The 16,599-nt window shown below is 40.2% G+C and overlaps 1 protein-coding gene across 3 annotated transcripts in view; it reads left to right on the top strand.

Moving 5' to 3' along the window:
* Nucleotides 1–1,655: 1,655 nt before the first annotated feature.
* The window catches only part of LOC127658880 (M-phase phosphoprotein 8-like), a 30,688-nt gene continuing 15,744 nt past the window's right edge, over nt 1,656–16,599 (top strand). Inside the window, exon 1 of one of the 3 annotated variants that reach the window (XM_052148420.1) lies at nt 1,656–2,565. In XM_052148420.1, the coding sequence (XP_052004380.1) occupies nt 2,467–2,565 (99 nt within the window). In that variant the 5' untranslated portion in view covers nt 1,656–2,466. Of the gene's footprint in view, nt 2,566–5,032; nt 5,143–16,599 lie in introns of those variants that run through there. The other 2 variants (XM_052148419.1, XM_052148421.1) reach the window with 2 other exon arrangements.

The raw sequence follows: 16,599 nt of genomic DNA, 5'->3' as shown, positions 1-16,599 counted from the left end.
TTTGTCATTTCTACCCATCTGTGGATGACTGCATTTAACAAATGTAAACAGTCAAATATTAACAATATTTTTATCCTCCTGTTAAAACAGGACATGGTTTACACTGAGTTTTTTTTTTATGTTTGTTCACGTTCCACCTATTTACAATATAACATTAACTAAATATCACAATAAGCAGCTTTTATGTATGTTCAACAGAATTAAATGGTCTGCACATATATAGCGCCTTTTTTAACCTTAGTGGTTACACTGTGTCCCATTCACACACACACTCATACACTAATGACTACAAAATCCTGATATAAAGCTGGAAATTTTATCCCATACTATATCCCTGAATCTATGACCAGCAACAGTAGGTACAGATAGGCAGCACTGCAGCACTGTTTAAGCATCCTTCATAGAAACAGACCAAACTTCCTTTATACTCAGTTATTGGAGCAGATAAAATGTGTGTCTGTGACAGTGGGCGAATTATCTAGAAAAAAACCTTTTCATGATCATAATGTGGATTCTTTTCACAAGGTTCATCATAAAATACAATAACAGAGGGTAACAGGTGCATATTATGACCATGTGTCCTAAGCGTCAATGATGAAATGATGCTAATTTTTGTCCAGATCTACGACATTACATTACAAAAAATAAATAAAAAATGCAATTCACTCAAACCAATTACTTGAATACACATCTTCTATGATGAGCATATTTTCCATTTCTGAGTTTAACGCCATAATGATATTTATTCTAGGGCTTAAATTAAAAAATGTCATGTGGTGCCTGGAGACAGTAAAAAAAAAAAAGCTGAAATTCATGAAGAAAAAAGGTTGGCATGACATCTTTTACATTTACATTTATGCATTTGGCAGACGCTTTTATCCAAAGCGACTTACAGTGCAGTTATTACAGGGACAATCCCCCCGGAGCAACTGGAGTTAAGTGCCTTGCTCAAGGGCCCAACAGTGGCATCTTGGTGGTGCTGGGGCTTGAACCCCCGACCTTCTGGTCAGTAACCCTGAGCCTCAACCACTGAGCCACCACTGCCCTTTTATTATTATTTCTTAAAATAATAAGAAGTGAAAGAATTATGTTTTAAAATATTGTTCATATTTAAAATGCTTTTGTCCACCAAATCAAAGTTGTGATGTAACCAACATGTAGCCATTTACTTAACATAAAACCGGGCGAACAACTTTAGACCCTCAAAACTGTCTTTTAAAAAATGATCTGATATTATTTTGATATTTTTATGAAAAGGCACATTTTGTTCAAATTATGTGGTGCAACCCTGAGAAAACTTTAAATTTTTGAGTCAAAAATTCATAAAATTGTTATATAAAAAGAGTTACCTTGAAAAATTAGTTTGAAAACCTTTTAGTGATTAAGATTATACCCTCATGTATTCAGAATCAGAATGAGCTTTATTTCCAAATATGGTTACACATACAAAGAATTTGTCTTGGTGACAGAAGCTTCCAGTGCACAAACAATACAATAACATGACAGAGATAATAATATAAATATGCTAATAAAAGTGAATAGAAAATAAAGTAGCCTATTTATAGAAATACACAATAGGACAATATATATATATATATATATATATATATGAATAATATGCAAATACAAATCTGTTATATACAGAAGCAAGTGAATGTAATGGCAGAAGAGGTGTGATATGTTGGATAAATCTAAATAGACTAAGCTGTGGGTTGATTCAAGGTGCAAAGAAACTATTATTATACTTTTTTCTTGATGGTTACACCATATGACAATTTGAAAGTTTTAAATAGTTTTTTTTTTTTTATGTATGAAACCAAAATGGACACAAAGATCAGATTTCCGAGAACTTGACACAAATGTTCTTAACTTTTCTTATTTTAAAACCTTGGACAACCTTATTTGTCAATGACCCATAAGTATTAAACGATCCTTAATGGGCGTTTCTCAATCTGTGGGTGTTTTCAAATCGGAACGGATGTTTTACAACTATCCAATGAAAGTAGGCAAATCGTGTAAAGAGATTGAAAAACCCCCATCCCGGTTTGAAAACGCCCATTTTTCAAGTCTCTCACGTGTGGAGATAAAGTACATCAATCAGACGTGTTTATCCGTATGTGCGAACCATTTGAAGCTTTAGCCCCACCCACTTGGAGCTACCTGCACTGTTGGAGCTGGCTCCGACCTCTGTTTATAGCCCTAACCCTATAACACTCGGAATTGATTTAGTTTCTTCTCGCCTATGATATATTTAGCTTTGGGAAACGATAACCTCATACTCCGTTCAACTGTCAGGCGTCATTGCACGCGCGCACACACACACAGATCCTCCTCCTGTTGTAGTACTACTATCTGCACTGGTGCTGTAGCTGTGCGTGTGGAGTAGTTGCGCAACTGCGTGGCCTTAACGCTGTATGCACACATATATCAGTCTATAGCGTAACGATTCACAATTTTAAAGCGTAAATGGCCTCCGGAGCCGAGAGAGCCGAACTTGGAGACAGCGAACAGGAGGAAGAAGATGTATATGAAGTGGAGAGGATTATTGACGTGAGGGAGGTGGAGGTGAGAGAGTGTGTGTGTGGCTCGCGCTTTGGATGCCATTTTGTTAGCGATGTAGCTATCGCGTAACTAAGTAAATATTGGAGATGCGTGTTGAACGAGTAGAGTAAAGTCGATGGAATCGTTGACATTTATATTTCAGACCTTGTTTTACCCAAAACATCAACTCCCGCCAGCGCGGAAATGTTGTAAACACTCATTGTAACTTTCTGACGGTTAGCTCGCCGCTGCTCCTAGAGACAAAAATCGCTGTGCTCTTGTTGTTTACTCCACACAAAAACTTACAATCCAGCTAAACTACTCCTTTAAACTCCGGACTAAATGTACCCACGCCCAAGCGAATTCCTTTTGCAAGATAAGAGGTGTTTTGTAAGTAAGAAAACGCTTGACAGCGGCGACAGTCATTGGTTTTGATCCACCGGTTTGTTTAATTACATTTCTTTCAGACACTATGGGACAGATTACTCGCTTATGTTCTCTTAGTCCTTCATGCATGATCGTGCTGACAGGAACACACAACAATGAGTCAGCATTTTAGTGATAATGTAAATCATTCGTCCTTAGTATAACATAACAATGATAGGGTTATTTGGGCAATATGAAGTTGCAGTTTCAGACCTTGTATATTCATACTGTACCATGGGAAGCCATGTTTGGCAGGTCTTTGTTCTGGAGCTGTGTGTTGTTTAGGTGAAAGGTGGAGTTGGTTCTGTTCCGAGCCCGTGTTTCCCTCTTCCTATCTGGGTGCTTTATGCAAAGTCCTCTTGGGCTCTAGTAAACAGAGAGAGAAATCCAGTTACATCACATTACAGCCAGTTCACTGACATCAAGTCATGGGATCCTGGGTTGTCCAAGCATTTGTGAAATGATGAACAAGTGAATTGTTGGAGTCTGTCTCCTACTTTCAAAATCTGTTGTTTTCCTGCAGTACAGTATTCTAGTTGTGTTACTTTGGAAGAATGACAGATCCCTGTCAGTGCCAGTTTCCTTGTGTTTATTTTGGTGAGACTACAGCAGTGCCTAATCTAGAAGTATCACAAGGGTGTGTGTTTGTGAAATCAGTGTGTCATTAGTACTGGAAGGACATCTGTAATGTGGCAACAAGAGGTTATTAAAGATATCGAAGAGGGAAAATAAGTACTTTTAAAGGAATATAGGTAAGGGTGTGGAGCGAGCAAAGTGAGAGTGTCGGAGAGCGAATAGTGACAGAAGAATATAATAGATAAATAGATATCCTATTTATTTGATATCTATTGTAGCTCTTGTAGCTGGAAATCCTGTTGGTTGAGATCAATGAGCCAAGATAAAGTGTATTGAGGAGGACATATAACATGCATGTAAAATCCAATTGTATTGTAGTCAGTGCCCTTTAAACTGCCAAACACTGCAGTATCTGCAGTAATGCACAAGTTCACTGAGTAGGTTAGTGTTTGTGTTTAAAAGGAGCTTCCTCACTGTGGCTTTAAAATTCAAGCGAATTCAGGGCCAGTGAAAATACAAGCTTTTCCATTTGTCGACATACTAGAATATGTCTTGTTTCATTTTTATCTGCATAAGAAATAAACTAAAATAGTGAAAATGAGTTGCTCTGAGAGCCAGTTAGACAGAGCTGAATGCAGCATTCTGTGAATTTGAGCAACAAAACAGATTTTTCAAAATGTATAGAAATGGGAACTTCTCCGGTTACTCATGTAACCTTGGTTCCCTGAGATGAATGGAACGAGACATTGCATTTGAATGTTATGGGGAAAATCCCTTTTACATGACCTAGTTGAAGCCCTTGTATCATAATGTCAATCTTGCACACATTTGCCCTATATAAGTGAAACAAAACTCTGACATAGTAGGGCAGCCAAGTTTTGCAATGTCTTGTTACCTTCATCTCAGGGAACCAAGGTTACGTGAGTAACCTGAGACGTTCCCTATTGATTCAGTTCACTCGACATTGCATTTGAATGCTATGGGGAATGGAGTTCCATCAAGCTGCACTACGTAGCATCATACCCTAGATGTGCCAGGGTAGAAAAACACTTAGAAGAATGTGTATTTGAGGTCACGGCCTTTCGGGCGGTGACTTCGATATCTTCAAATGTGTATAAAAATGAATAACCCCACATGGTGAAAACCAGATGGAACGTTTTTCTTATTCTGAGGATCTATATGAGTCATATAATACACACAGAATAATTAACCCCTTCATACCCAGAGGCAGGGAGGGAGGTTTTATTCTATTGGAAGTGCTTGTGACTTTTGCTGGGTGAAGGAATAGTAGCTAAACAGAGAGGACTTGCGAAGCGATGGATGCCACGTCTAGGTTATAAATCCTCATTAATGTATTCTGCACAGACCATCCTGCGGCAAAACATATATCTTGTAGGGATAAACAATTTGTCCATGCTCATGAGGAAGCCATGACTTAAGTTGAATGCGCCTTAACGTCAATAGTGCATCTAATTCCCGTGACTCATAAGCGAGGGCGATCGCATCAATGATCCAGTGAGAGAGCCTTTGTTTGGAGACGGACATGACTTTTGTGCATCCTTCATAACAAACGAAGAGCTGATCTGACAGTCTAAACTGGTGAGTGCACTCCACATACATGTGCAATGCCCGCACAGGACATAATATATGCGTTAACTGCTCCTCATCCGAAATAAACGATGATGAAGAGAACGCTTGTAGCTGTAATTTCTGAGTCCTGAAGGGTGTGGAAAGCACCTTAGGCACATAGCCTTTTTTGGGTTTGATGGTGGCTTTTGAAAGCCCTGGACTGAATTCCAGACATAAACTGTCAACCGACAGCACCTGTATATTTTCTGAGGCCAGAGCCAACAGCAGTGCAGTCTTTAAAGAGAGCACACACAACTCATCTATAGCAGGGCAAGGGGAGTTCAAGCGCCTTGCTCACCTAAGGAACTTTATGATCACGTCATGTCTGCCTATAGAGGAACCAGCCTCTGGGGAGTGAATTGCCAATATGGTCGCTATATAGACCTTAAAGAGCAACATGCAGGTTGGACACCCCTATATAGCATAGTGTATGTTGATGATAAAACAACTAGATTTTCTGAACTGGAGTAATATATATTTAGCCATTAACGATATTTTGAGATAAATTGTGATAAAATAACTTCCGCGTCTATAAAGCACTAACCGGAAGTGACGATGGGCGAGGGAGTCTGGTCAAGTTCAAGCTCAGGTTACAATGGATGCGAATGAAGAAACCGAGTTCTCTGGTGTGGACGAACATGCCTATGATGGCCCACAGGCCTATAATTATGAGCAAATTAAGAGTTAAAATTATTAAAAGTAAGACTTACTCTGCTAAGTCCTCGTTTTCGTTGCACAGAATGTCTGCTAACGTTAGCACTTTGTCCTCCAGTCCAGCCCGTGCCAAAATCCGGTGTACACTTTGACGGTGGACTTGATTCCATCGAGTGCACCGAGGGAACAGCATCAGTAATCAGCCTCACGTGGTCCTTATTCCGAAATCCCATCCGAGACTCCAACAAATCTCCAGGTCGATAATTCTCTGGAGTGAAATGTGCGCCACAAACGACCGAGTGTGTGGTAACAGACGCGGCAGTGAAGTCTGCTTTCTTCACCTGCACAAAACGCACTCAAGACCGAAAAGCCTTGTTTTTTCTAGAAGGAAAATGATGGACACGATGTCCTGACAGGCTGGAATTCGTGCAACCAGCACAAACACAATAATTTACCATTATGGCTTCTCTAAAACTTTCTGTCTCTCACTACTGCTCTAACTACATCAACACCCACAATGAGAGCTGACCGCGAGCTCTTTTGTTTGCCTCGCCCTACGTCATATGACGCGTTGATAGCGGGAAAGGCGTATTCCAGAGCCTAGCACATTTTGATCAAAATCTCTACATCAAATGAGATTTCATTAGTAATTTCTACATATGTGTTTTTAAAAGACCTCTGCAGACAATATAAAGTATTAATTCAGTTATAAATTCAACCTGCATGTTGCTCTTTAAGCGAGTACAACCTGCATTCAACCGCTCCTGAAGGAATGTAAGGATCTCTGTGTGGCAGGGTGGAGGGTGGGCCGGGTCGTGATTCCACACACCAGGCCCCTAATGAGGCTGATTAAGCCTGAGAGGGATAAAGCTGACTGTAGAAGGCAGTGCGTGAGAGAGAGTGTTACGGACAGCTGTCCGACACCTGGATGTGTTTTTGTGGTTCAGTTTATTATTAAATTATCATTTATATTATCAAGCCGGTTCTCACTGCCTCCTTTCTCACAATCCCTTTACACTGGTGCCAAAACCTCTTGGGCTTAATCAGCCTTATTAGGGGTCAGGTGTGCAGAATCATGACCCGGCCCCACCCTCCGCCCTGCCACACACTTTGACACACTCAATTTACAGAGTCTTTGTTGCTTGAAGAGCACCAATCCGCAACGCATGCCGTTTAAATGCATAGAGGCGTCTCGTAGATAGTAGGCAGTGTAGGCACTCTAGCTTGCAAAATGGTGTTCCATATAGACTAAGCAAATTCCAGCTCGTGCGCTGTGCTCGGTTCAGGGGACATACATGTAGGTTCCACAGCTCCAGCTGGGGATGCCAAATCATGCCCTGCACTTGAGAGAGCAGATCCCTCCTCAGCTGTATTTTCCATGGAGGGCCACCTAATATCTCTATAATTTCCGGAAACCATGGCTGGTTGGACCATTTTGGCTTAACCAACAGAACCGTTTCCTTATTCTCTCAAACTTTTCTGATGACAGAGTGGAGGAGACGTACGAGGAAATGCATATTTGCGTTTTGTGGGCCAATGTGTCCATTACCAGCGGGTCTTGGGACATGAAGTACCAAAGAGGGCAGTGGGCTGTCTCTGCAGAGGCAAATATGTCGACTTCCCTTTGCCAAACATTTTCCAAATCCTCAGAATTTTTGAGGATGAAGTCTCCATTCCCCTGCCATCAGTCCCTTGCACAACAGCATGTTCGCTCCGCTGTTTAGACGGCCCGGAATATATGTTACGTGTGGGGAGAGGTGATGGCACGCGCTCCACACAAGGAGGCCTTGCGCCAGGCTCATCATTGGTAGTGATCGAGTGACGCCCTGGCCATTTATGTATGCTATCAATGACATATTGTCTGACCAAATCAGAATTTGATGATTCACTATATCAGAATGGAAAACTTTCACCGCTAAGAAGACTGCTAGCATTTCCAAGCAGTTGATATGCTATGCCCGTTTCACACCTGTCCAAGTGCCGAAAGCCTGGCATCCATCGTATAGCGTGCCCCAACCCTTGTTGGATACATCCATGGACACCAATTTTTGACTGAAAACCTGACCCAGCATCACACCCTTCTGCTAAAGGTTTGGAGCTGTCCATGGTGCTAGAGCAGCCAGGCAGTTGCGAGTTATGGTGATGCGCACGTGTCCCCGACACCAGGCGTGACTCGGTACATGGTGTTTGAGCCAGCACTGGAGGGGTCTCGTGTAAAAGACCTAAAAGAATGATGACGCATGCTTCCGCCATAAAATCCAGCATTTTCTGAAAAGACTTCAGTGCAAATGCTTTCCCCAGATTGAACTGAGACAGACACTGGTGAAGGGTCTGTACACGCTCGCTCGTGAGGTTCTCACGCATGCTCATGTAGTTAAGTCGAACCCCCAAAAAGGAGATTTGTTGACTGGGAGAAAATATACTTTTCACCCAGTTGACATTGAGACCCAGGCTGTCACATTCCCTGTGCTTGCAGAGCCTCTGATCGGTTAATAGCCAATTGTCGTGGTAATTCAGAATGCGCATGCCGTTCATCTTCAAAGGGGCGAGTGCCCCATCGACACATTTTTTTGAACGTGCACGGGGCCAGAGATAATCCGATGAGAAGGACTTTTGAATTGGTATGTCATCACTTTGAATGCAAATCTCAAGAACAGCCTGTGATGCAGTATAATTCGAATATGAAAGTGTGCTTCCTTTAGATCTATTGACGCAAACCAGTTTGAGTTAACATTTGAATGGCCGTTTTGCAAGCGTGCTGTTCAAGTGTGTCAGATCTAAAATCATCTAAAGCCATTCTTCATAAAGAAAAGGTAGCAGCTGTAAAATCCTTTGCAGGCATGGCAGCTCCGAATAATCTCTATCACATCTTTTGCGAGATGGTGAATTTCTGTACGTAATGCAGGCACATCCCATTATGGAAATGTCGAGGACAAAACGCTGTTGAAGCAAGGCGGTCTACATGCAAATTGGATCTAATACCCGTGCTCGATAATTTTTAGCACCCAATCTGACATGCTTGTGAGCGCCCGCCACGGGTTCACGTAACGGGATTGCGGCTGCATTATATTTGACACTAATTGTGATAGCACACCACTCATCATTGGGAAGCAAATAATCACTTGCATACTGCACTGTCGAAGACTGTGCATGGGAAGATTGAGGGGCTCATGAGGCTTGTGCCGGCTCGAGATCCTCCTCGGGTTCTTCTATCTCTGCTTTGTGGCCCTGCCGTGCTTTCTTGTGTGGTCCCTCAAGACCTAACACAGTCGGGAGAGCGCGGGAGGTGGAATCTTCCATTAAGATGGTGACTCTAGAGCGGAGTGTCTTCAGACTCGTTGTCCTCACAGTGAGGGCAGTCTGTCCCCATGAGAGCTGCATCTGAATGTATGCGGCCCAGGCAGCGAACGTAGCTCTCATGTTGGTCTGACGGAACGATGTGTCGCTCACAGGAATACTTGCGATGTGACGTCTTTAAAAAGACCCGTTCTCACAAGCACCTCTATATGTGTGTTTTACGCCATTTGGATGGAATTATATATAATGAAAGGATACAACACCTGCCTGGATGCTGCAGGAATCGGGTAGATATCTCACTGAGCAAAGAACCCGATCTGGGGGCGAGGCAGAGAGACTTCTAGCGAGACACTAGAGGGGGTGAGTGAATCTTCGCTGCAGGCGCTGGACTCAAGCGAAGAACGTCCTGATGCATCTGCAGGGAATACCGTCTGCTGAAGGGTGTCTGTCGATGGCGAAGAGCGGGCTGATCAAGATGAGATGATGTGACGTAGTCAAGATGAGTCTATTTCGGTCTTGAAGAAATTCTAAAGAAATTATGTTTGAGCACCTGCTTATATAGCTCAATTTCACACCTAAAGGGGCGAAGCTCAGACATCATTGCCAATCACAAGATTGTTGTTTTGATACAATGGCTTCAATTAGGGCTGGGCGATAAAACGATATCGATATATATCACGATAAAGAAAATCCACGATATTTACTGCGTGTCGCTAAAACACAAGCAGTTCGGCTTTTTCAGGCTGCGTTTCCACCGGGGTGGATGAAATCCACACAAAGGCGCTCACAGCGCTAGGAGAGAGCTTGCTCCACACCGCTGCCAATCCTACAATCCACCTTGTGAGCATGACGCTCAGCTTTCATAGGAATGAATTGAAAACGTTCTCAGCTTCGCTCACAACACGCCAGTGGTAGCGTAGGGTCAGACTGGATGAACTTGCTAATGCTAGCTGCCTTGCTAACAATTAGGTTATGTCAGACACCGGATTGATTCCATCCGCAAGACTTCTTGACAAAGGTTGCACCCTCTCATCGTCTCCAGTGAAGAGCGCGATAGAACAACAGTGATGTGGACAACAGCTCTGATCTTTCTGCGCTGTAATATTGACATGAGTAATCTTGAGTATTATTGTTATCTAGCAACAAACATGCATAATTTCTGCCCTGTTCCGCTCTGCATGCGTTGCCTCTTTTCCCTGCATGTGTGTAGCCATGAAGTGCTGCATGAGTTAATGTGGTTTCAAAGCACCTTTTAGACCATAATGTTTTTCCATTCTAAATGTATCTTTATTAATCAGCATGTTACGATCCTTTAATAATAAACAAATCGAATAAACAAATCGATTTTTGTTCTAATTTTGTGAAAATTTTGTCTGGAATGGATAAGGAAAGACTAAAATTATTAGTTGGTAGCCTAGTCTCTCACTTTAATGAAAATATACAAATGTTTAAAAAAAAAAATCAAAACGTTTTCTAAATTTTCTCTGGGGACACCCCTGAACCCACATTCGGCATCATTCCACAGTCACAAGGGCTTCTATGCCCCATGCTTGGGTATCTGAAATATAAAAAATTAAAAACAAATATTGTAAAAATATTCCAACAAATACTAGACTGCTGTCACTATGCTTCAGAACAAACAGATGATCTTTTAACATTCATTTTTAATTGATAAACGGTAAAATTGGTAAAAGTTCCCGCAGACCCCACTGCTTTGGCAGTCTCTGGACCCCTGTGCAGTTTTGCAGAGACTATTTTGACTGTTTAGAATTTATTCTTCCATCAACTTTGAAATAAAAAAAGAAAGTGCAATGTGTAAATGTATATCGTGATAAATATCAATATCTAACAATATGAAAAAGATTATCGTTGTAACAATTTTGGCCATATCGTGCAGCCCTAGCCTCAATTAGGTTGTGGAAAATGCAGTGTCGAGTACACTGAATCGATAGGGAACCGTCCCATCCATCTCTGTCAGATTATTGCCTCATACCATTTTTATTTTTTTTACCAAAGTATGAATTTCTCTCTTCTGAGGAACACAAAATTAGATTTTAGGCAGAATGTTAGTCAAAGTCACTAAATCAAATCAAATCACTTTATTGTCACACTACCATGTACACAAGTGCAACAGTAGGTGAAATTCTTGTGTGCAGGTCCGAGCAACATAGCAGTCATGACAGTGACGAGACATATACCAATTACAGTAAACAACATACTTACACAACACAATTTACATATCAGTTTATATAAAAGAGTGATATGTACACTATTCGCTGTCAGTAGTGTTGTCAAAAATACCGGTACTCCGGTACCAAGTCGGTACTCAAACAAAAATCATTTACCTTAGGGCTGAAACATTTAGTCGACATTATCGACATCGTCGAAAATACAAAATTTACGAGAAAAATGTTCGTTGTTGAACAGTCGTTTGATCTCATTTAACGTAATATGAAATCACAATAAACTGTAACGATGACTCATGAGAGCAGCAGTTCACGCCTGATGGAGGAAGAATTACACAGATCAGTCCAGGTGCACTCTAAACTTTCACAGTTTATTTTACATAGATCCCAAAGTATTAGGGAATTATAAAAAAAAAAGTACATTCAGAAGCATGTACCGTTGTGGAATAAGCGGAGGTGGAGCTCTTTAAAGGAAACATCCTGGCGTTACATCTTAAATGCAGTAAAATTGTATGCGTTATAGCTTTATTAAAGTTCAAATAATATGGAAGCAGATCATGTTAATAACTATAAATTCAGAAACTGGCATTTCTCTGTGTGGTCTGTGCCTATTCTATAACTTATAACGCTAACTTATTTAATCATAATATCTATCTATCTATCTATCTATCTATCTATCTATATATATATATATATATATATATATATATATATATATATATCACACACACACACACACACTCACCTAAAGGATTATTAGGAACACCATACTAATACTGTGTTTGACCCCTTTCAGCCTTCAGAACTGCCTTAATTCTACATGGCATTGATTCAACAAGGTGCTGAAAGCATTCTTTAGAAATGTTGGCCCATATTGATAGGATAGCATCTTGCAGTTAATGGAGATTTGTGGGATGCACATCCAGGGCACGAAGCTCCGTTCCACCACATCCCAAAGATGCTCTATTGGGTTGAGATCTGGTGACTGTGGGGGCCATTTTAGTACAGTAAACTCATTGTCATGTTCAAGAAACCAATTTGAAATGATTCGAGCTTTGTGACATGGTGCATTATCCTGCTGGAAGTAGCCATCAGAGGATGGGTACATGGTGGCCATAAAGGGATGGACATGGTCAGAAACAATGCTCAGGTAGGCCGTGGCATTTAAACGATGCCCAATTGGCACTAAGGGGCCTAAAGTGTGCCAAGTAAACATCCCCCACACCATTACACCACCACCACCAGCCTGCACAGTGGTAACAAGGCATGATGGATCCATGTTCTCATTCTGTTTACGCCAAATTCTGACTGTACCATCTGAATGTCTCAACAGAAATCGAGACTCATCAGACCAGGCAACATTTTTCCAGTCTTCAACTGTCCAATTTTGGTGAGCTCTTGCAAATTGTAGCCTCTTTTTCTTATTTGTAGTGGAGATGAGTGGTACCCGGTGGGGTCTTCTGCTGTTGTAGCCCATCCGCCTCAAGGTTGTGTGTGTTGTGGCTTCACAAATGCTTTGCTGCATACCTCGGTTTTAACGAGTGGTTATTTCAGGCAAAGTTGCTCTTCTATCAGCTTGAATCAGTCGGCCCATTCTCCTCTGACCTCTAGCATCAACAAGGCATTTTCAGCCCACAGGACTGCCGCATACTGGATGTTTTTCCCTTTTCACACCATTCTTTGTAAACCCTAGAAATGGTTGTGCATGAAAATCCCAGTAACTGAGCAGATTGTGAAATACTCAGACCGGCCCGTCTGGCACCAACAACCATGCCACGCTCAAAATTGCTTAAATCACCTTTCTTTCCCATTCTGACATTCAGTTTGGAGTTCAGGAGATTGTCTTGACCAGGACCAGACCCCTAAATGCATTGAAGCAACTGCCATGTGATTGGTTGATTAGATAATTGCATTAATGAGAAATTGAACAGGTGTTCCTAATAATCCTTTAGGTGAGTGTATATGTCCATATCCATTTCTTATCATGAAGAAAAATGGCAAAATGCAGCTTTATTAATAAGAGAGCACTTTGCACATTAGTTTGGAAATTGTTTTTTATTCATTCTATTGTATGCTTGTTTATTTAGGTTTTGTTTTTTGTACTTGGTAAAATTTTTAATTAAAGTTGCAAAAGTTGAAGCAAATCTTCTATAAGTGTTCAAAAATACTTAAAGCATACATTGTTCAGTTTTGTTATAATTAAAAAATAATAAAGTGTTGCTCAATGGCATATTTATTTTCTTATTTCTGCTGCTAATGTTTTGTTAACTTTGTTATTAAAAGAGTGTTGTTTAGTAACCTGTTTTTGTGTTTTGCTTTGGTACCGAAAATGATATCGAGTACCGTGAAATTTCACTGGTATTGGTACCGACTACTGAAATTTTGGTACCGTGAGAGCACTAGCCTGTCAGTTCATCTTTTTTTTTTTTCTCCTTAAAATAAAAGTGAATTGAGACAAACTAACATTCTCTCTAACATCTCCTTTTGAGTTCCATGGAAGATAGAAAGTCAGACAGATTTGGAACAACATAATGGCAAGTAATGATGACAGAATGTTTGGTAACACTACAATAAGGTTCCATTCATTAACATTAGATAATACAATAGCTAACATGAACAAAAAATTAAAAATATTTTACAGCATTCATCAATCTTAGCTAATGTTAGTTACTAAAAAAAAAAAAATTTCATTGTTAGTTCATAGTGCATAAACTAATGTTAACATATACAACTTTTTATATAAATATATTAAAATGTATTAATGTACTGTATGTTGTAATGAACATTAACCAAGATTAATATATTATGTAAAAGTTGTGTTATTGTTATTTCATGTTAACCGATATAGTTAACTAATATTGACAAATAGAAACTTTTTGTAAAGGGTTACCAAATTTGAGTTTTTGGGTAAATCGTCTCTTTGAAAGTACAAGTCAATTCTCACCAGTTGCATTAATGATGGTTTAATATTGACTAAAATGCATTGAAAATGTTAACAGATAAAAATCCTTAGAGAACCTTGCTGCTAAATCAGTTATGTTGTATATTCAAAACATATATGCAAATTAAAGTTTTCATAGTGTGTCATTTATTAATGTTATATTAATATTATTATTATTATTATTATAATGTATATTGTTATATACTTATTAAAATTGAATGATTCACAAGGCAGATAAAATAACTCTGATACATATATTGGATGGAGCTCTAGAAAGACGAGAGATGTAACAGGTGCACAAGTCTGTTTTAAGTGTTTCTCTTCACTCTACAGATGGTTTTATTACACAAAGCGTTTTTGCAATTTCTGCTTTTCTTGCTGTATTATAAGGGAGCGCCATGATGTGACAAGATAAAATGAGATCAATCCACCGTTGCATGCTTGTGATGAAGACCGCTTTGTTGATTATAAAGAGGAGCAATAGTTTTATCTCATTGCTCGCTTATCGTGATGTGGTATAACACCATTTGCATGTCCAGTATAAACGGGTATATACATAAAATCTGAAGTTCAGAATCAAATATGCACCTCTCCGCTGCTCACACGCACCAGCTGCTGAACGTTGCACCATGAGTGAGGGAGAGAGAGCGATGCGATAGAGGGAATTCCCTGCATTTTGAAAGTGAAACATTCGGCAATGATTTAAAATTGTGCTCAATCGGGGGGCCTGGGTTGCTCAGCAAGTAAAGACACTGACTATCACACCTGGAATCGCAAGTTTGAATCCAGGGCGTGCTGAGTTACTCCAGTCAGTCTTCCTAAGCAACCAATTGGCCTGGTTGCTAGGGTGGGTAGAATCACATTGGGTTAACCTCCTCGTGGTCACTATAATGTGGTTCTTGCTCTCAGTCGGGTGCATGGTGAGTTGTGCGTGGATGCCACGAAGAATAACATGTGCCTCCACATGCGCTAGGTCTCCGCAGTAGTGCGCTCAACAAGCCACATGATAAGATGCTTGGATTGACGGTCTCAGATGCAGAGGCATCTGAGATTCATCCTCCGCCACCCAGATTGAGTCACTACGCCACCATGAGGATTTAGAGCGCATTGGGAATTTGGCATTCCAAATTGGGGAGAAAAGAAATTGTGCTCAATCCCCGCAATCACACACTATTGAGCTAACATTTGTTATTGAGATTTTAATCAGGCTACTTGTCAGGTTTGGCAAGGAAAATTCTCTTTAACTTGCCTGTTCAAAATACCACTTGTCCCAGACCAGAGATAATGTCGAGCCCTGTTTAAAGGAATAGTTCACCCAAAAAACTTTAATTCTGTCATTGTGCAGGCCTACTCACCCTCATGTTTTTCCAAACCTATATGATTTTCTGAACAAATCATACAGATCAGACAAAATGTTGCCATCAATCACCCTTTAATTTCAATGTATGAAAAAAAAAAAAAAGGTTGGAATGACAGTGAATGCTAACATTCAGCCTAACGTTTGCTTTTTTGTTTCAAGGAAGAAAGAAAGTCATACAACGTTGGAGCAACATGAGGGTTTTTTTTATTTATTTTTATGAACTATCCCTTTAATATGCCTTTTGAATGAAAAACAATTTGTATCTGTGTTCAAGTGATCTCCATTCATACTGACTGTAACGTGAGATAGTGATGGCTATGAGCCAGTAGCAGTCATTCTGAGATCCACAGACAGCCTGTGCTTTTGTGCTTACTGGTGTACTGAGCTTTGGCAGACACACAGACAATCATGTCTTTAACTTCCTGGTTAACGTAAAAATTATAATTAACTGGTTCTTTCTGCTGCTTGTTCCTGCAGAAAAGGTAGTTGTACAGGAAAATAGCTCCCTGATCTAAGCAACGGCACCATAGGCTAAATATGTGGGAATTTTCCCTTGTGAAATCTCTTTGTTTAGAATTCAGGGAAGGTTTACATACAACAACCATAAAAGTAGATTGAGTTTTGCTTGTCAGTGTTGTGAAACCAGCAGATGGAATTTCTTGTGAAAGAGGAAAGAGAACTCATCCACTCTCTCGATTCAAATTATAATATATTATTTGGCTTTAATCTTCGGCTATTATTAATCCTCCATTTGAGAATCACAGGAAATAAGAGGAGCAGAGAATCAGCGGTGTCCATTACTTAGCAACGCAGTGGATAATGAACTTTCCCTATGAAATCAACCTGTGGCGCTTAAAATATGTCTGCCAATCATTTATTACTGCCTTAATGCCTTCTATAAACATCACTCTTCTCTTCTTCATGTGAACAGCATAGCACTTGGGATAATGTGAGATAGATGTCTGACACTTCACAGGCCACAAACAGAA

Source organism: Xyrauchen texanus, chromosome 18 (assembly GCF_025860055.1).
Source record: "Xyrauchen texanus isolate HMW12.3.18 chromosome 18, RBS_HiC_50CHRs, whole genome shotgun sequence".
Lineage (NCBI taxonomy): Eukaryota > Metazoa > Chordata > Actinopteri > Cypriniformes > Catostomidae > Xyrauchen > Xyrauchen texanus.
This window is presented reverse-complemented; position numbering and strand designations above follow the sequence as displayed.